Source organism: Puccinia triticina, chromosome 9A (genome assembly GCF_026914185.1).
Source record: "Puccinia triticina chromosome 9A, complete sequence".
Lineage (NCBI taxonomy): Eukaryota > Fungi > Basidiomycota > Pucciniomycetes > Pucciniales > Pucciniaceae > Puccinia > Puccinia triticina.
In genome coordinates, this window is record NC_070566.1 from 4,664,535 (window position 1) to 4,684,478 (window position 19,944).

A 19,944-nucleotide genomic window follows, 5' to 3' on the forward strand; every position below is an offset into this window, starting at 1 on the left:
TTGAGCAAGGAACTTCACTGGGCTCTGCTGAGAGCAGCTCCGGATGATACAGCTTGAGCCGAAGAAAATCTGTGAGGAATGGTTGGGTGGTTTAGCTTGGTGCTGATCAGGGTGTACAAAGAGACACGACTAACCTTCGGAGTTCTCGGTCATCAGCATGGACGCGACCTCTGAGGACAGAGCTTCGGTTGGCCCGCTGGATGAAACTGGCACGGTTAGAGTAGAGCGACTCGTTGATCGAGGCAGCTCTGGAAGGTGTGCGCTGGAGCTGGTTGGCAGGAATGGGCTTGTTGAGGGCAACTGGAGGCTTGAACATGCGGATGACTGCGCGCATTCCAAACTTGACGAGGTCTGAGGGGAACGGGCGGGTTAGTGTTGAATCGGCGATGGGGATTTGGAAAAGACGAGCTTACCAAGCGGCAAGAACCAAATGATGTTCCAAACCCAGACAATACCGATCCATGTTCCAGAGATACCTTCGACATCAGTGAACGACCAGTTACCGTAGGCAGCAATGATTGAGGAGATCAGCTGGGCGACGATGAAGGCACCGAACAGAGCGGCCGAGGGACGCTCCATGAAGAACCATCCGTGGGATCGAGTGACAAAGATCAAGGCTTGCGAGATGATGGCGACTTGTAGGTACACAATCATGTGAACACCTGTTGAGATAAACAATGGAATGAGCTAAGTCCTTGAAAGATAGTCAGCGCCGTGGGCGGCTTACGAGGGTCGTTCTGGTTCTTGAGTGGTTCAGTGCCAAATCGATCTTCGAAGAACGAAGTGTGGATAATGACAGCCAACAGAACAATGGTCGACAGAGCAAGGCACAATCCGTAACCCATGGCGTATGTGACTGAAGCAATGGAAATTTAGTGGATTGCTCAAGCGGTGTGGTCAAGGGAAGGAGAAACTCACAGATTTCGGTAAGGTCCCAGTGGTCGGGGCTCTGACTGGGCAAGACCCGGTCAAGGGAAAGAGTCATGATGGTACCATCGTTGAGGAGGGCAATGACCAAAACCATGAACGGAGGAAAGTCGAACTTGAAGGCGAAGGCCATGACAGCGAAACCAACAACAATACGAATTGTGACGGCACAAGCGTAGATGGAGTAGTTTCGCATACGTTGGAAAACGATTCGCGATTGACGGATGGCATGGACGATGGTGGAGAGACCGGGTTCAGTGAGCACAATGTCGGCGGCACCACGAGCGGCGTCAGTCGCACCCTCGACGGCAATACCAACGTTCGCACGGGCAAGGGCAGGAGCGTCGTTGGCACCGTCACCAGCTGATTGAAGGGAAAAAGTTTGATTAGCGTTTGCGAGCAAGGCTGGAGTGTGGTGAATGAACAGCTTACTCATAGCACACAAGTGCCCTAGACCCTGTAGACGCTTGACAATCTCGTACTTGTGTTCGGGGAAGACACCAGCGAATCCATCGGCATCTACGAGTCGTCAGGTCAAGGTCAGCAAGGAGTGGGATAGTGATGTTGTGAAAGACTGGCTTACCAAGAATCATCTCATCGAGTGTGGCAAATTTTCCTCCGGGCTCGGGACCGTCCTTGAGCACCTTGGAGGGGTACATGTGGTCACCCATTCCGAGACGTCGACCGGTTTCTTTGGCGATAGCAAGCTGGTCACCAGTTACCATCTTAACTTTGACGCCAAGAGCCTGGGCATCGTCAATAGTTTGCTTGGTGTCGTCACGAGGAGGGTCGAAGATGGAGAGCAGACCGATAAGCTCGAAGCCGCTGCCGGGACCGTCGACTTGAGCATTAGGTACATCTTCGTAGGCAACAGCCAAGGCACGAAGACCACGGCGGGCAAACTCTTCAACATCGTTCTCGAGGCGGGTCTCCAGGGCTTCGGTCTTGTTGTGGGTGCACAAGTCGATAATCACACCGGTCATTCCCTTTGTCACACGACGCATTTGGCCAGAGGCGGTGTCAATGTAAGTAATCTCGGTACGCTTGTCGACGGGGTTGAACGGCTTGAAGTCGAGCAACTGGATGCCTCGGCGGGCGGCATCGGTTCCAACGTTTCCAACAACACAAGTATCGATAGCATCCTGGTTCTCAGTTCGAGAAGCATAGGCGGCAAGGACACAGACTTCGTCGGCGCTGAAATCAGCGTAAGTCTTCACGGTGGATTTGTCAATGGTGAGCTTGTTGGTAGTGAGGGTACCGGTCTTATCAGAGCAGAGAATGGTGACACCGGCCAACTCTTCGATGGCAGTGATACGAGTGACGATGGCTTTGTACTTGGCGAGTTGTTGAGCTCCGACGGCGAGTGTGACAGACAACACAGTAGGCATAGCGATGGGAATACCACCGATAAGCAATACCAAGATGTTGTCAATACCTCGACGGTACTGGTATCGGAAAGCTCCGTAAAGAATGACAATTTCTACAGGTGACTAACAAGATTAGCTACTGCACGATTCTGCCAGAGGTCGACGAAGAAGAGCTTACCCAAAACAACAAAAATACCGATGGAAACTAGACAAAAAGTACCAATCTGCGATGCGGGAGTTATCGTAAACACACTTTGTGCATGACGGATTTGATGTGGAATGGACTAACTTTAGCAAGCACGGCTTGCATGTGTCCGGTGGAGTCGTTGTCCGCTCCTACCAGAGTCGCGGCCCGACCAAAGAAAGTGTTGGGACCAGTAGCAATAACGACACCCTCGGCTTCTCCTTGTTTGCAGGTAGATCCAGAGAAACATTGGTCTCCGACGTGCTTGGTAGATGGCAGCGATTCTCCGGTTAGAGCGGCTTGGTCAATCGAGACGTTGATGGCATCGTACAAGCGACAATCTGAGGGGACAACGTCTCCAATCTGGAAGGTATTGCAAAGCCAATCGGTAACCTGCACGCTTGCCTGGCGGGGAATAGTAGTAGACTAACCTTGAAAGCCACAATGTCACCGGGTACAAGCTCAGCAGAATCAATTTCGGACCATTGACCGGCACGTCTGACCTTGGCCTTGGGGGCCAATGAGTCCATGAGTGCCTTGACAGCATTACCAGCGGAACGCTCTTCGTAGAAACCAATACCGGCGTTCTGTGGTGGGCACGCCGGACTTCAGCCTGCGATTCAAGTGTTGCTTGCAAGTGGTAAAACTTACAATGAACAGCAGTAAGACGATACCGAGGAAATCTTGCCAGTCCGGGGGTCGGCCTTGTCCGTTGGAGAGTCCGATAGCAACGAGAGCGGCTCCCTCCATGACCCATGAGAGGGGATTCCACATGAAACTCAAGAAGAGGAACAGAGGATTGACCTCCTTGCTTTCCAGCTTGTTAGGTCCGAAGATTTCTAAACGTCTTGCAACTTCGCTGGCTGTCAGGCCTTCCTCGGTGGTCCTGAAGGTAGAAACGCATAACGATGAGGATGGCAGAGAGTTATGAGCTGTGCAGAGGGAATGGGCAAGCTTACTGGAGCAACTTCCAGACATCCTCAAGGTGAACTTGTTCAAGATCGACCTTGTCCTTGTCATACAGATCCTCTGCGGTCAATTGGATAGTGCCAATATCGACGAGGGCGTTTGTGGCTTTGGTTTCATCCTCAAAGGTTTTGTCAAAGTTTTTCTTCTGGGTGGGGTCAGAGCCTTGCTTTGCGGCCATTATCGCAGCGTCAGGCAGTTGGAGTAGGATGTGAGGGGTAGCTTGGTGGCTGATCTGATATAAATAGGATTAGGTGTCGGGGGGAAGAGGAGGGTAACGGACAAAAGAGGGGAAGGGTGGCCAGCTGATGGTTGATAAAGGGCGCGGGGCGGGCAGGTGGCGATGTTGGGGGTAACTACGGGAAGCTGGGGATGGGCAAGGCGAGTGAAATGATTACACGCAGTTGAATAGAAGGTTGGATTAACAATAGAAGGAAAATGAAGCGGTGACTGGGGTGATGCAGGGAACAGCTAGATTAGTCCTGGTTGCCACCGGTGCCGGGCGACAAAGTAGGAGACGGAGTGAGCAGCTGTAGAGAGGCGATGCTATTCAATATAATAGGAATAATAGGGGGAAGCTTAAGGGGAGAGGGAATGGGAGGAGAGAATTATCCACGAGGGGGGGGTGGACGGGGTTGGGAGTAGGACTGGACTTTAAATAAAGACTACTAGGCACTACGATAAGGGACGAAGACGAGTCGGGATGTGTTTCAGCAAGCCTGAGCTGGGCAAGCTGCTCGAGTGCTAGTGAGACCCCCCTCGACGAGAGGCACTACAGGTCGGGATAAGGTCCGAATAGGGAAACAACGGGTGGATAGTGTGGGTAAAACCGTGAGCTGGAACTATACTGCTGCTGAAGCGGGTCGCAGGGAGGGTGGGTTCTGGAGTCTGAAGGGGAATAGTCTGATGGAGCCGAACGAGGCGTTATAAGCTCTCCGGGGTTTGGGCCATCCTTCTTTTTTTTTGGCTCGCGAGACTGGCGGCCAACAACGTACAGGCCTGACAGTCTCACGCTGGGCCAACTCGCTCGGCTTGGCCCCAGGCACGAAGAATCGCTCGCAGACCGTCCCACCCAGGATACTTGCATATTATGGGTTTAGTGCTCATCGATTGGCCTTGGCAGGCCAGTATGTACACAATGACAACACACACACACAGCCCATGAAACTTCAAGGCCTGCTCTGTTTCAGCGCGCGCATACATTTCACATCCATCAGCTCTTCTGTCTGGTTGGGTGGATTTATTTGTGTAGCTGCTGATACGTACTAAGGGAAACACACCTAACAAGTTTGACATCCTGAATCTCTTCTTCTCGGCGACTTCCTCCATCAGAATCATGGCCTTACACATCTGGTACTGCCAAGAGAAGGAAATCCTTCCGGGCTGGCGTCTGGCGAGCTTGCCACAGAAGAGCCCCCCCCCCCCCACCAGAGCACCGCATGTACCAGTCTAGCAGGCTTCCTTCGCGGAATTCTGCAAGGGGCTGGAAGGGGTACCAAGGATCAGCCGGAACTAGGGCGCCGGGGCCAGCTTGCAGCGAACAATGGCTTCGCTTCATGAATTGCAGATGGTTACGATAAATCAGCCCAGTGCTGCTGCCAAGGGCTTCTTCCTATGAACCCAGGCAACAGCGACGATTGTCCCACACAGCCTGACCCCAGGCCGGCTCGCTCAGGGCCGGGCTGAAGAAGATGGGGCCCAGCCAAGCGCGCATTCCTCATCCCTCCCACCCCAAGATAGTCTGCTCTCGATATCTATGTAGTAGTCCATCGAAAAAAGAACAGGAAAAAGAATAAACACTGCTTCCAACTCCAAAGCAAGCAGGCTAGGCCGAGATGGGCGAAGGAGCCTCGTCGAGATTTTCATATCCTTATCCTTTGCACACACATCCTAAGCATGCTCGATCATGTGGATTGAGCGGCGCGATGTACCAGCCCCATAAGGCACTCTCGACGTAGATGTACAACACATTTTTTTTGGCAATGCGGCACCGAGGAAATAAACAAGCCAAGCGTATGTGCTCCCCTACTTTGCACACCTCCTACAAGGCGCCCTGAACGCTGGTGATCGCGCACACGGGACACAAATACATAACACACCCACACATAGATATGTGGGCGTTGCGTTTTGAGATGAGAGCACCAGAGCACCCCAGGGGGCAGTGACGCCACACAAATCCACCCGGACCCAAAGTAATGATCTGTGGATGCCAAGGATTTTTCAGTACCCGGGGGGAACACCGCGGACCGAGGATGAGACTCTATGATTCATCTATTTACCTTAACCTTAGCCGGCGCAGGCTGATGCGAAGCCAGGGACACGATAAATTAATTCGCACAAACAAACAAATAAAGTAAAGGGCAGATAGTTATTGAAAATTGCTTGGCAGCCAATCAGCAATTCTTGGCATAAATACGTATAAACCAATGATTTGAGAACTGTCCAGTTTATGTATCCATGGGCTCGGCCCTATGTAAACATCTATCTATGTAATTTGCCTCTCGGCTGGCTGTCGTTATCGGTTTTGCGGGCTTTGGACTGACGGGTTGACGCGCCGCGAACGACATCTCGGGTGAGGCAAACCTTGCAGAGTCCGGAAGTCTCTGGCACGCCTATCCCACCTCGCGAGGCGATGGCCCTCGCCGCTCGGGGGAGCTCGGAGCTTCACATTGTGGTGCTGACAAGCAACACTCACCGTGTCCATCGATGCACCCAAGCAAAATATCTCAGCGCACACACATTTATTTATGTACATATTGACATGGGTTCGGCAAGCCAAAAGGTCCCAGTGCGTGCATGGAAGAATAATCAGCCCTCGCTAAGCTCAACAGGCAATGTGTGGGACCCGCTGTGATCAAGTTCTCAGGAGGGCAAACGAGGCCGCCCGAACCTGTCTCAGTCATCTTCTCCCGATGGAGGGGCGCTGAGTGCTCCTCAGTGTTCTTTATGTACATATGTGCTTGTCCGGCCGTCGACGGGGCTTTCTATCTGCCGTCGGACTTGGCTAGTGACACGGGTTAATAATTCGGTCTGTCCTGCCGACTCGCCGAGGGCTATCAACCTCGCCCGGGGCCCGCAGTCCGGACACGATTATTTGGTAAAACCCCCCGACTGTATTGACGGGCCCGCCGTGACTCCTCTTCAAGCAGACGGGCCTGGCCTTGGCGTCTTCTTCCTCCGAGAAGCTCCCAGCGCGATTTGCCCAGCGGTCTCATCAATGAAGCTTCGCCGCAGCGAGATCTTACCAAGAGCCCGGTGCTGGCCGGAGGTTGAAACGATAAAGGGCATGGCATTGACGGAGCTGTTAGTGATGCCCCTGAGGCTGAATGTTCAAACAGAATGGTCACTGCTATGATGACATTATGGACGGTATTGTCCTTGTTGAAACATGCTTGTCAAAGATAACCTCGCGGATGACCGAGGGTGGCCGACTGGCCGCAAGTCACAAATTATAGTCATCTGACAAATTCCTTTATGCCGCATGTTAAAATTTTCTCCCGGTGTGGGTTGACGTATCGATGGGCTATCCGGCAGCGGCTGGCCCAGATATAATATGGGCCTCCTGGGGAGCGAAAGGCGAGGAAATATGGAACGGTTTCTGCGTGCCTTCGGCAACACAATGCATCTCGGCGTTTCTCGGCGGGTTCAATGCAATATCGTCATCCAAAAGCCTGCTATCAATCTCATCTCCATGATGTCGATAGATAGGAACTTAATACACCTGATTCTTTTGAATGTGCTTTGTGTTCTCGGCGAAACATTCACATTTTTATACCGCCGAGTGACCACAAATGAGTCATGAACCCGGGATCTACATATACAAATCGGATAAATATGTACAATGCAGCTGATAAGATTTGCGTATTTAATCGTATAAATACAATCTCTGTAGGATGGTCCGCAACCCGGACATAGTCTCAGATCACCGATTGGCACGTTTACCATCACCCATTACCAATTTGAATCTCATTGGCATTATGAGGAATCCCGTTCCGGAGCGAGCATCCGGACAATTGGCAATGAGGGAGGGCTGAGGGCGTCACGCTGATTCGATGGATATGTGAAGGGGAGATCAGCATCGCCGGGCTTCGGGTTAATCCTCCCAAATAACCTTCCCTTCTCTTGCATTTGCAAAGGAGCGGCGGAAATCCTCCCCCCTCCCCATTTCGAGCTCAACAAGTCTTTGAGGATGCGTGAAGCTTCTCCTGGACCGAACTGCGGGTGGGACTTTAAGTGGAGCTGGGTAGACAGCAGCTGCGCGACCCGGCCTGATGGGTGCCCAGGCCCACCATGCCTGGGGGGGTTGGCCATTGGTTTGGATGGTTGCTGCCACTTGCCACCCAGGCAGGTGGTCTCAAGATAAATTGCCACTGCACACTGGCAAATGAGCCAGGTGATGATGGCCCAGCTTGCTGACCAGTGCAAACACACTGGCCATCAAGAGTTTGCCCAGCTCAGTACTCAATGGCCAGTATAAACTGGCCGCACAAGCAGGAAACCCTCCATGGCAAATCACTGCCGCTGGTCATACAAGGAGAAAAACCTTGATTGCTAGTAGTAGTACAGTATGCACCAGTGATTAAGGTTTTCAATGCTGGGCACAGTGTGTAAAGCAATTTCCTGTACCAAAACAAAGCCTAAAAACACTAAGCCAAGCCCATGTTCCTGGACCTCAGGTCCATACTGTTGCGCATGTCATTCCACAGCACTATGCTTTGGACCTGCCACAGGATTTGCTGCCCAAATGATATCTTGAAGGGGTTTCAGTAGTAATAGTTGATATTCAGGAAATAAGTTTCAGGAATAAACCTGTTCAAAAGTTTAGACAAGCTTCAGTTGGTAATTTGAGTGCAGTACAAATGAATATCAGGAGGACACAAGCTTTTAAAAGGAGGCCAACTCTGTTGAGGCAGAAATCATCACCAAGAGGAGTGGAATGCAAAATTGCAATTTTGACATGATTTTTGACCACTTTGGCAATAATAATTGGAGATCTGGAAGAAAAGAAAATACAACAGTTTTTGGTAGATGCATAGTATCTGCAGACACAAGTTGGCTGCCATTTCCCATATCTGGTGGGAATTCAAAGCTGGGAGGAATTGTGGTTTTCTCTATCCACTGCAAAAGTTAGCTGCTCCAACAGTCTTGTCCAAGCAGTTGTTGGACATATTTTGTCTGGACCACCAGCGGGCTGTGACTGTTGTCTAACATATTGTAAAGTAAAAAGAAAATTGCAATATTGCAGCAAGTTGGGTGTATTGAGCTTGCAGAGCACCAGTAATAAAATCAAGAACTTGAAAAAAATCCCTTGACAAGAGCCAATTCTGCCTTATTTTTGCATCTACAGCCGGTGTGTCATTGGCAAACATCAGAAAGTTCCAAAAACCAATACCTTTTTCTCCATAAAAATGACAAACTAAATTGGCATAACCACAGTAAACTATACATGTGGGCCAAATATTGTAGGATTTTGCCAGCTGGTTGTAGAGATTGTTGGACATCATCTGTCTGATAACAACTGCTTGGACATGACTAGTTTTACAGTGCTCAAAATCAACTTGGGCAGCAACTTCCATAGCTTTGTGGATTTTCATGTTGGTGTGCTACCATGACGCATGCCCACAATATGGGAACACTGTTTGATTGATCATTGAACAATTTGGATTAGTGTGAATTTCCACCACAGTAGTCTATAACTTGGGAAAGGCAGCCCTCCAGCATGCAACCCGGCATGGCAAACATTGCGTGTTCCATTCTCACCAAAACATGTTCTCTCTATTCTGTACAGATAACAATGAAGTACTTCTCCTGTTGTTTCCTACAATGTCCAGGGATTGCAAAGGGCAGTAAGAATTAATGGAGACTCAGATGCACTCTACCCTAGCTGGAAAGTGTTTTAATGACATTAATCTTCTGCACTTCCATGGAGAGTACCAAATAAGATCTTCAGTCTCATCCATAAAACCTGGAATCAGAGGTCCTGATATTTTTTGCAAGTTGTGGTTCAATTCATCTACAGAGAAAAATCCTCAGCTCCTATCGACCTTCAAAGTCGCACCAAGCCCAGCAGAGGGCAACCAGTGTGCATCTCCATATGTATATTGGGGAAACATTTAAAAGCACAGAAGAAGTTTGGTCTCCAAACCAGAAGATATATAAGGACACAACCTCCTTGGACTTAAGACGAGAGAGCTAAGATACAAGCAAACATGGAGGCTTGGCGTAGACATCGACTCTTCACTCTCTTTGCCAGAGTATCTGTTCATGGGTATCTGATCATGGGCTGCTTCGATTACCTGGAAAGCGGTCGACTCGAGGAAACACGCATTCATGTAGGAGCAGTGCGCCCGACATTGACACGATCCGACCGGCCGTTGTTTCTTTCGCTCTCATCACGGGCGCTATCCCAGGAGGCAGTACCGGCGTTTGCTCGCGCCGCCGGTGTCAAGATTGTTTAAACGTGAGTTTTTTCATGGGCCGGAACTCACGATCCATCATCCTTGTCATTACCGCCCGCATCTCGCTTGTTAACTGAGCGCAAAGACGTTTCTTTGGTCGGACGCTGAGAAATGAAAACGAGATTATTGAGTAGACTCAACATCGTCTTTGCTTTCGTCGCCAGCAGAAGAGGCTGAAGGTGCTTCGGGGGCCTTCGGCACCGCGGCAGTCAAGATAGGCTGACAACATGCCGGGCCCAAATTGACGTACAGATTGGTCCTGTCTACATCGCGGTTGTCGTGAGGCTCTGGTCCGCCGTTTCCCTCGACTTGATGGCTAAGAGAAACCCACGGCGGAATCTGCGTCAACCGAACCGTCTTCATGAATTGCGGGGACCGCATCTGTTTCCGCCATCGATTGTTGATCGTGATAGTGTTCGCGGATCAGCCGAGCATCTCGGAAACGGTTGTCATGCTGAAATCGGGTGATACATCCTCTCAGAGATTGCCTTGGTTTGGAAAACTGTCCTTGGTTGTGGATAATGATCGGCCGACGAGTCGCAATGTTGCTTGACCCAAGGAGCGAAGGGCGGGCTGTGAAGTTCTTCACGGGAATTCGGGGGGCGAGGCCCGGGTACCCGCAGGATATCTCACCGGACAGCAAGGAATGTGTGTAAAAAGAACAGGGACAGCAAGACCCAAAAGGCCATGATCAAATTTCCTTCAATCCATAGTTTGGCGGAAACTTGGGAACATTTTTTTTCTTCCTAAAAATACAACTTCCAGTTTCAGTAAACATACACATACATATGAGCTCCGGTTGTTGGTTTATAGTACATAGAATGATGAAATGAACGAAAAGGGCGGGGATCCACGAAAAGATTACATCGTAAGTATATATGGTTTTTTGTAATACAAGTAACAAAAAGGAAGATAGAAGTACGAGGGTGATGAGCACTATGTATAGAGTCAAGGTCTAAAGTACAACAAAGAAAAAGATAACCGGGGGAAGAAGGAGGCGGATCAGATTTTTTTGACAAAGACATGGAAGTGAGGGAGTTGAGGACAAGACTGGAGATGGACGGGGTTGAGGAACCACATGGAGTCGACAAATCCCTGCTCGCGAGGCCAACGAGCGGCGACGAAGCGGCGGATCTGGGTGTCCAACCGGCCGCCAGACGCGGGAGGCGGAGGGTTTTCGGGGGAGGAAGTGAAGCGGTTGTGGGTGTTCAAGCCGGCGATGTCGAGCAGCGCGACGAACTCGGGCGACAGGTTCTCGAACCCGGACAGGCCGACCTCGTGGGCGTCGGATAGCTCGGTTGCGGTCCGGGCTTGGCTGGGATCGAGCAGGGGCAATCTGCTCCACACCACCATATGTCTGGGATTTGCTCCGACCGTCAGTGGTCCGAATGGGACATGAAGAGAAAGAAAGGAGCGGGGGGCACGCACTGGTACTCGTGGGGGATCGCGTAAGGCCACTCGTTCTTGGTCACCCGGTAATCCAGCCAATCTCGCAGCGAGCCGTCGGCACAGAAGAATTGGATGTCGTTCGGCCCGCCAGTGACTGGGTTCGGGTGGAAGTTTAGACGCGTTTTGAGGTAGCGACAAGAGGAGCCGTATTTGTGCTTGACGATCCGGCTGAAGTCGTGGAAGTACAAGCTCTCGGACTCGTGCAATCTGCCCAATCTGTCGAGACGGGTGAGCGCGATGATGTGGATCAGCGAACGGTCGATGTCCCCCGGACGGATGGAGCTGATGACGAAGCGGGGTGCAGAGCGCTCGATGATGGCTTGGTTCTTGGTCAAGATTCGGACGAGGTCTGGGTCGATATTGAATGGCTCCCTCGACGGGGTCTCGTTGTACGGGTTGATGGTGGGCACTGCTAGCTCTTCATAGTCTGAGTTCATCTCGCGCCTGGTCGTGGTTGCGCTCTGTTCATGTGCTGGTGTTCTGTTGATCATCAGCTGGCTGTTATATTCCTGAGGGAATGGTCTCGACTGTGGTAATGGGCTGGTGGTCGATATCATCGTGTTGTGCGTGCTCGGCGAAGATGATTGGCTCTGGAGGAGGAGGGGGACGAGGGCCAAGGGGCAAACTGTGCCGAGGCGCAGGGCCTTTTAAACCTGCAGAATCCGCTGGAATCCGCTCGATGGTGGGTTGACAGCGATCGCAGCACAACTGAACACTCGATCAGGTTTCACAGCAAACTTTTTCAGGGTTGAAGAGCCTCGAAGATCAAAAGTGTGTCTGCAAATTGGGAAAAGAAGCAATACACCTGACAACCCCACTTCCCAACTCACACCCTTGACAACGCCCCTTCGCAACTCTCACAACGATTACACAGATGTGCAGGAGGGGAACCCGCAGGCAAAAAGATCAAGCCCATTGCCGGATTTGAACCAGCGACCTCGGCATCGCTCGTAGGTACAAGTGCCGCGCAATAACGACTATGCTAAACAGGCCCAACTGTGAAAACAACCCCAAAGTTGGTGTATATAATCAACTCTCTAAAATACGGAATGTCATCAGGACCGCTTTTTGAAAGTCAGGGGACTGACTGGTATGAGACCGCCAGTTAAATCCAGGACATTATGGTATTCATATTTCCAAAACTGTGGCTGGCTTGTATGACAAATGATAAATCCCACCTGTTTTGTTTGCCACTTGTTTGGGTGTCATTCACCCAAATCTCCCAAGTATGTAGAAACCTGTCTTGCCTGAATAAAAGGATGATTCCTTCTCATTGTTGCCACAAATCACCTTGAATTCTCACAATTGGTGTGTCTCCTTAGAGCTTCTATGCTTCCTTACTCCACCATGCATACCTCCTCCTCCTCCTTCACTGTCAGCCAGTTTCTGCTGTCAGAGCTCTGTTAAGCTCTACCACTGTTAAGTCCAAGATTTCTTTTTTGCTCATCTGTAACTTTCAGTAAATCTGCAAACTTCATGCAGTCCCTCCGTGGCTCAGGCTTTGCCAGTCTGGAATTTGGTAGAGCTTTACAGAGCTCTGAGAGTAGTGACTAACTGCAGGAGAAGAGTGAGGTATGCAAGGTTGAGTAAGAAGATGAATGACTTGAAATAATTGTGCAATTGCGGATTCAAGGTGGTTGGAGGGAACAGTGAGAAACAGGCTTGGTAATCTTACAATCTAAGGACTCCTTTTCTTCAACACAAGCCCCCTCCAAAGTCAATTGAACACCAGAGATAATGAAAAGAAGGAGAACCTTTGGGAAATCAAATACATTGTATTTATGCATCTTGATAGTCACAGGCTTCAAGGATCTTTGAGTTTAACAACTAAAGCTAGGTCATCTTTGCGGACTCTATGGATATGTGTGCAGAGGGGCTTAGGTAAAGCTGTGACACAAAACAAATAACAAGCACATAAAATATATTGGTACACCATAGCAGAGTAGATCAGAGTACATAGACACTGACTTGACAACAGAGAGGGTGTCCAAAAGCTGATATTTCTCAAAAGAGTGAGGACAAGCGTGATGATGAATGATAGTACATGATTGCAAAAGGTAATGCAAGCTGAGGAGCAAGTGATGATCCAGAAAAGAGTCCAGCTAGAGAAACCCTGCGGGGGTAGCCTTCAGGCTCACCAAGAGGCTTGTGTTAGGGTTGGCATCCCCTCGAACTTATCTGGTTACCTTGAGGCCCGGTTTGGATGTCCCATTATACGTTATAAATTTGAGGATTTATGTATAACCTATAACAGGACGTCCAAACGGGGCCCAAGGTGACTTGGTTGAGCGGGTGTGCCACACCATCGCGCTTCTGTAATAAGCCTGTCCAGTTGAATGTAGTTCTTGTTTTATACCTCAAAAATTAATCAAAAAAAAAATGTTTAGAGATGCATGAGCAAATCAGCAGTGAATTGTGGTTTGCACATAGAGTTGTGGATTTTTTTATGGTCTCTTCATCACCAAGACACAACTCTCTAGATTAAATCGCAACCCGATATAGTAGATGGTATGGCGCAGCTGCCGTTGAGGGCCCCAGACGATGGCCGCGAGAACGGGTAACACGTGAATTCATCAAACCATGGGACACTGATTGATGAGGTTTCTGCGCCCGAAGTCCCGATTCATGTACTTGAAAACCCTTATGTGCCACACTAGTCAACTCACACCACATCACGGAATTTTGGTTGCTCTTGGAACATAGAGGCGATGAAATATTTGGCTCAAGGCCCCTTTGGCGAGTGTTCAGCCAACACTATACAAGGATAAATATTCGCCTTGGATTTATCATCAAGTATCCTTATTACTTACACTAGCAACCTCAGTCAGCTCGACTTGCATACGTAGCTGGCTCTCCCAACTTCTACTCAGTTAGTTTCTACCTGATTCTGCCCCAACGCGAACAGTCCAGCCGTTGGGGCTTCTCCAGAGATATAAGCTTGGTTTTTACCCCTCACGACATAATCCGCAAGATACTGAAATCGCGAAGCTCAACAAACTGATTTATTAGCCATTTCGAAGTTTGAGTTATTTTTCATTGATTTATTTCTCGGAAGGTTTGAAGCTTGAATCCTCTATATCAACGGGCCCGCCCACCATGTCTGGCTATGAATGTGTACCTTGTGGACGACAATTCAGACTGTACCAGCATTACCGAGATCACCTTATCCACTCTGCTCAGCATTACTACTGCACACCATGTCATCGCGACTTCGCATCTCAAGACGCCCTGGACAGCCATCTTTGTAACTCTGAGCGACATTTGAACTGCGAATGGTGTCAAACGGCAGTTGGAATACTTCGCATTCACGATCAGCGCCATCACGAGCAATGTTCGAAGTGCAAACAGTGGTTCAAAGACGCGATCGAGGTCCATCGACACTGTTGCTTAGCTCATGCGGAGCTATACTGCGCTCCATGCAGAAAACTCGTAGGGAACACCAACGAGTTGAAGATGGTCAGCCAGATAATTTAGAGTCACATCGAGATTTTAGAGGTGTATCTTTAAACCGTGTTGAGGGGCTAATTTGAGTGTCGTTGCTTGACTCTTTACAGCATTGCCTATCGTCTGCACATCGACCAATCAATGTCGAGTGTGCCCATCCGGCTTGTGGTCGATTGTTTGCCAGCAAAGCAGCCTTGGTCCAACATCTCGAAGCAGGTACCTGCCTATCTCGAGTTAACCTGGCGGAGGTCGACCACTACTTCAGCCGCCATGCCGACAGAGGCCAACGATTTGTCAGGAGGAACTTGATAATCCCTGCCTCCCTCGATGACATCTTTCGCGATGACTACGGCCGTTATATGTGCCATCTTTGTCCGAAGTCTTTCCAGCACAAGGGTGAAATCATTTCACATCTCAGGAGCTCGAAACATAAGAATCGCGGCCAGAAAGCCTACAAGTGTCCTTCCGATCGTTGCGAAAAGGCGGAGTTTTATAGTCTGAGCAATCTGATGATTCATCTCGACAATAGTGATTGCGACGTGTCCTATGCGCGCGAATTGGACGAACTAGTCAATAAATTGTTGGATGTTTTGAAGCGACTCTAGCAAGCATGTGACTACACTGAAGTTAAAACTTCGGCTCTTCAATGTATGTGATCCAACTTCTCTTCTTTTTATGATTTGGGGTCGTTTCTCTGCTTCTTATGTATTAATGGCGTGTTCCTATTTTTGGCCACAGTTTCAGCTTCGCTCCTGGTTAATATGAAGTGGAATATATCTCGGATCTGCAAGCGCCTCGAAGCGGTATACATGGACGGATAATGTATGGTGCATAACTTCGGTCAACTTTTCAAATCACTATAGGATTGCGAGTGCCTCGAAAAGGGATGCATGGATAGATAGCGGATGATATAAAACTTCGGTCAACTTTCTAATTTATCGCTATCGGATCGGTCAAAATTTTCTCCCTCTCACTTGAGTCCACTTTGAGCTATGCTCTGCTCTGGGTAGTATGTGTATTAGTGATGTGGTTTCCACGAACTCTTATCTGTTAGAATTTTTCATCTGTTTATAGTAGCTCGAACAATCCGTTTCAACGATAACGACCATGTAAATTTATGTACTTCTTGTTTTGGTTACTATCAATTGTCTCACTGCCACTGTTAGCCCTTCACCTCAGGGCGGTTTAATTGGCTTCATCCGCTCTAACCACGTTGGACCTGACTTGAGGAGGGTACTCTACCCCGCGTGAATCTTAGCATGAGCTGTGCGGCCAAAAATCCAACCCCTCGCAATTCATCGGCCAGCTACAAACAATACACAATCAGCATGTATTACATCAAAGTCCGGATATTGCCGACACTAGCCGAGAATGGTGAAGACCAAACTGCACCCAATAAATCGTCAAGGGCCTTCTGGAGGGAGACGCCTGCAAAATACTAGTCTGTCATCTCACAGGATCCGGTATAATCGAATAGAAAAGGGCATGATGAGCTTTTCTTGCGGACTAGTAAACACTTGCACAGGTTCACGCGGCTTAAGTGAGGATTTGGCTCTCGATGAAGCGCACGCGAGCTTCTGGTTCTGCGCTGAGTGACCGGTTGATCGAAGCTGGACGACGCTACTGAAAGAAAAGGAAAGCAGCGCTCCTCAAGATGGCTCGAAAGCGGCAAGATATGTATCGCGTTGAAAGGAGCAAAGATTATCAGGAATCCTCTTGCGAGAAACGGGCTCCTTAATCGTCATGAAAATGATTGAACAGCGCTGGATTTGAGTGAGAAATGCGAAGTGCAGCCGGAGGGCGCTTCCCGCGCGATGCTCTCCGTGGAAAAACGCGATGCGAGCGCGCATTACGACCCGCAAGCCCGCACGTGGCGAACTTAACACAAGTCCCTGCCCTCAGCCAAACATCTGAAAATTCCTTCTAATCCACATATCACCCTCTACCAATTTGATTTCTTTACAGCCTCCAGCACCTTTAAATCTGCTTTTATTTCTACATATTCTCATGTGTCCAAAGCAACACCTGTCACCTGTCACCATCCCCTGAAACAAATTTGATGTAAAAATTCCAGCTGAGAGCCTATCTGGCCTGATGTAAACCAGATAGCCAGTCCAGCCTAAACACATGAAGATAAGGTTAGACATCATATATCAATACCCTGTGGGACTCCTCAGCCTATGCACTCAAGATACCTGTCATTCTTAAGTTAATACTGAAAAGCCCTGTGAGACTGTGTCTGGCCTTGGCCTTTGGATGATCCAATGGCTTCTTTGTATTGCTCAGGAATAGCCCTCACAAGAAAAAACACTGAGTGTCCAGTTTTTGATGGATTTACTTGAAACAATATGCACAAGACAGCTCAGATTGAGGGCTAAAACCTGGTATATGAGGCTTTGAATTGAAAGTTGAGAGAGAGGCAATAACAATGTAAATGCAGAAGCTGGGAATTTCTGCGTAAAATCCTGGCAGCCTCAGGTGAAGAATGTGACTTTAGGCCTAAGCCTCAGCTAGAGATGTCAGCAGGTACTCGTTTGCGGGTACCCGGCACCTGTTTGCGGGTACCTGTTTTCAAAGACAGGTACCCGCAAACAGGTGCCGGGTGCGGGTGCGTGTGTCAACTTTTGAGGTGAAAATTTGGCAAGTACTTGGACCAAGTACTTGCCAGCACCCGCCCAATTTTGCCGGTCAAGATATGTATACATATATCTGGACACATGCTTATAGATACAAGCATATTGCTGTGTACCTGACTCAACCCCGTCGCCGGAGAATAGAGATCCGTACTGTCAGTCCCCTCTTCACCGAATCACCATACCACTCAGCCTCCACCATGGGAAGAAGCAGGAAGCGCCACAAGTCAACCGGATCAACATCTTCTTCTATCTCAATCCCGGCCAGAAATCAAGAACTTTCTGAACCATCTGGAAAAAAACAAAGCCGCACAATAGTTGACGTACCCAACGATTCTGATGGAAATGAGAATGTCAATGACTCCGAAACTCCAGCAAGCACTCAGAACGGAAAGGTTAGAGGGCTTTCCGATGAGCAAGAGCTCAGTAAGTCAAGTCAACTTTTACTCAAGATTAACCTAAAAATTAACTTTAGTCTTTATGACTTTGTGACCTTCCAGAAAAAGCACAGAGACTTCACGGAAATCGTCTCAGCTCATGCTATGCTGCTTTTGAAACCCCGCAACTCTCCGATTTACTCGACAAAAACGGTCGGAGGATGATTGCTTACCCTTGTAAAACGTAAGTCAATTTCATTGCTGTTATTGTATTTTTGTCCTACCTGTATCTAATGATGATTGATCATCATCTCTTTGAATTTTTTCAGTTGTGGCAGCAAAATACATCGGCCGATTTACGACACTTCCCCATCAAATTTATCTGAACATGTAGCGAGCTGCTCCAAGAAAGAACGGGAGGCAAGTCATAACCAAAAACTGGCTTCCATGGGGATATCTGGGACAGGTGATATTGATCCGCGAGAAGTGAGCCAATTTTTTCCCTTTCCCTTCCCGAGAATTTCAGCAAGTTGTCACTGAGTCTGAATTGATTTCCAGGTACCCCAGCTGTGTGCCGTTTGGTGTGCTGAAGCTGCCCGACCTTTTTCAGCTCTTGGAGACGAAGCTCATCGACGCTTATTGCACCCGGTGGTCCACAAGAATCTACCGGCACGCAGAACTGTTTCGGAGGACATAGCTCGATTATATACCGCCGTGCAGGAGACAATAATAGAATCACTTCGGGTAAGTTTCCTTAATGGTCTATGTACTTGAATCCTCTCCTCATTAAATACCCACTCTTTTCTTAATCTAGAACCATCACGGTGCAATGTACTTGGGGCTAGATGTGTGGCAGTCCCCGAATGGTTTTGATATACTAGGTACAGTGATATATCGTCTAGTTGAAGAAGACGCTGGTGGATATCACTTGGAGGCAATGCCTCTCGACTTTGTCAAGCTGCAACAAAGCCACACGGGTTTCTATCTGGCTGAAATAGTACAGCTTATCGTTGAGAAATTTGATGTGAAGGATAAGGTCAGATTTTTGATTGATCTCGTTTTTATTCAATTTTGTTTTGCCAATCAATCAGTTATTTTTACAATTAATAGATTTTTGGGATCGTGACCGACAACGCTTCGAACGACCAGACTATGATTGAAGCGATCAAATCTTTCAAATGGCCCAGGATCAAAGGTGAAGGTCAATGGATCCGCTGCTTTGCTCACATCCTGAACTTGATTGCTCAGGTGATCTTGCGACCATTTGGAAGCCACAAAAGCAATCGTACCGCGGCAAGCTCACTCGATAATGAGGACCAAGAATCTGACAATAATGAGGAATATGAAGATCCAGAAGAACAAATAAAACTGTAAGTTTTAATCTGATTATAAGCTCTCTGCGACATCGGTACTGTGACTTATTTTTACACATTTACACTTAGGTTTACTACTGATGAATCAGATCATGACTATGATGACAACCGCGACAAAGGCGAGGACAACCATATCTTGGCCGCTGAGCTCACCGGTGAAGATGAGATTGAACTGGAGGACATCAATGTGATTGAGTTGAGCGACGAGGAGGAGGATGATCGATACACTTCCAAATCGTGCAAGGAGACCTTAGCCAAGGTAAGCAACCATCTCCAACTCATTAATAATTTGATCAATCAATTACTGAAGATAATAAATGAAGTTCCGAGCCATTTCCAGGAAGTTAAATAAGTCTCCAAATTCAAAAACTCTCTTCAAAGAGATCTGTCAGGATTGTGAGTGTTCAACACCACATAATGTTGGGCGTGACATTTGGACCCGGTGGAATGCAACTCTGGAACAATTGAAAGATATACTGCGATGCTCAGCAGCAATGTGAGTTGATTTTTTTTTCCTACTTGCAACCTCAACTGTCAGTGCTGATTGATACTATTCAAATTCAAGCCTTGAGTGGCAGAAAGACAAACGCCACGGTCCAGCGCGGCAATATCACATCCACCGGGAGGATCTCGACTTAGCGCGTGACCTCGTTGAGGTTCTTCAACCTTTTTATGACATTACTCTCCAGGTCTCAATGCGTGGAGCTGCTCGAATTGCCGACATTGTTGTCTTCATCGACCAGATTACTAGCCATCTTTCTTCTGC

The 19,944-nt window shown here is 48.6% G+C and overlaps 4 protein-coding genes across 4 annotated transcripts; 1 reads left to right on the forward strand and 3 right to left on the reverse strand.

Moving 5' to 3' along the window:
• Window positions 1-14: 14 nt before the first annotated feature.
• PtA15_9A473 (uncharacterized protein) lies at window positions 15-3,625 on the reverse strand (the record flags this gene model as incomplete). Its single annotated transcript, XM_053172685.1, has 10 exons — window positions 15-69; window positions 135-351; window positions 414-662; window positions 728-856; window positions 919-1,290; window positions 1,360-1,446; window positions 1,511-2,407; window positions 2,473-2,518; window positions 2,584-2,841; window positions 3,485-3,625. The coding sequence occupies 10 exons, from the start codon at window positions 3,623-3,625 to the stop codon at window positions 15-17; spliced, it is 2,451 nt and encodes an 816-aa protein (XP_053023901.1).
• A 6,400-nt stretch (window positions 3,626-10,025) lies between these two features.
• On the reverse strand, window positions 10,026-10,296 carry PtA15_9A474 (uncharacterized protein; the record flags this gene model as incomplete). The annotated part of the gene is made up of 2 exons (XM_053172686.1): window positions 10,026-10,165; window positions 10,230-10,296. 2 exons carry the CDS (start codon window positions 10,294-10,296, stop codon window positions 10,026-10,028), a joined length of 207 nt encoding a protein of 68 aa, XP_053023902.1.
• A 608-nt stretch (window positions 10,297-10,904) lies between these two features.
• On the reverse strand, window positions 10,905-11,908 carry PtA15_9A475 (uncharacterized protein; the record flags this gene model as incomplete). The annotated part of the gene is made up of 2 exons (XM_053172687.1): window positions 10,905-11,259; window positions 11,331-11,908. 2 exons carry the CDS (start codon window positions 11,906-11,908, stop codon window positions 10,905-10,907), a joined length of 933 nt encoding a protein of 310 aa, XP_053023903.1.
• A 2,539-nt stretch (window positions 11,909-14,447) lies between these two features.
• On the forward strand, window positions 14,448-15,400 carry PtA15_9A476 (uncharacterized protein; the record flags this gene model as incomplete). Its single annotated transcript, XM_053172688.1, has 2 exons — window positions 14,448-14,807; window positions 14,906-15,400. The coding sequence occupies 2 exons, from the start codon at window positions 14,448-14,450 to the stop codon at window positions 15,398-15,400; spliced, it is 855 nt and encodes a 284-aa protein (XP_053023904.1).
• Between the last annotated feature and the right edge of the window lie 4,544 nt (window positions 15,401-19,944).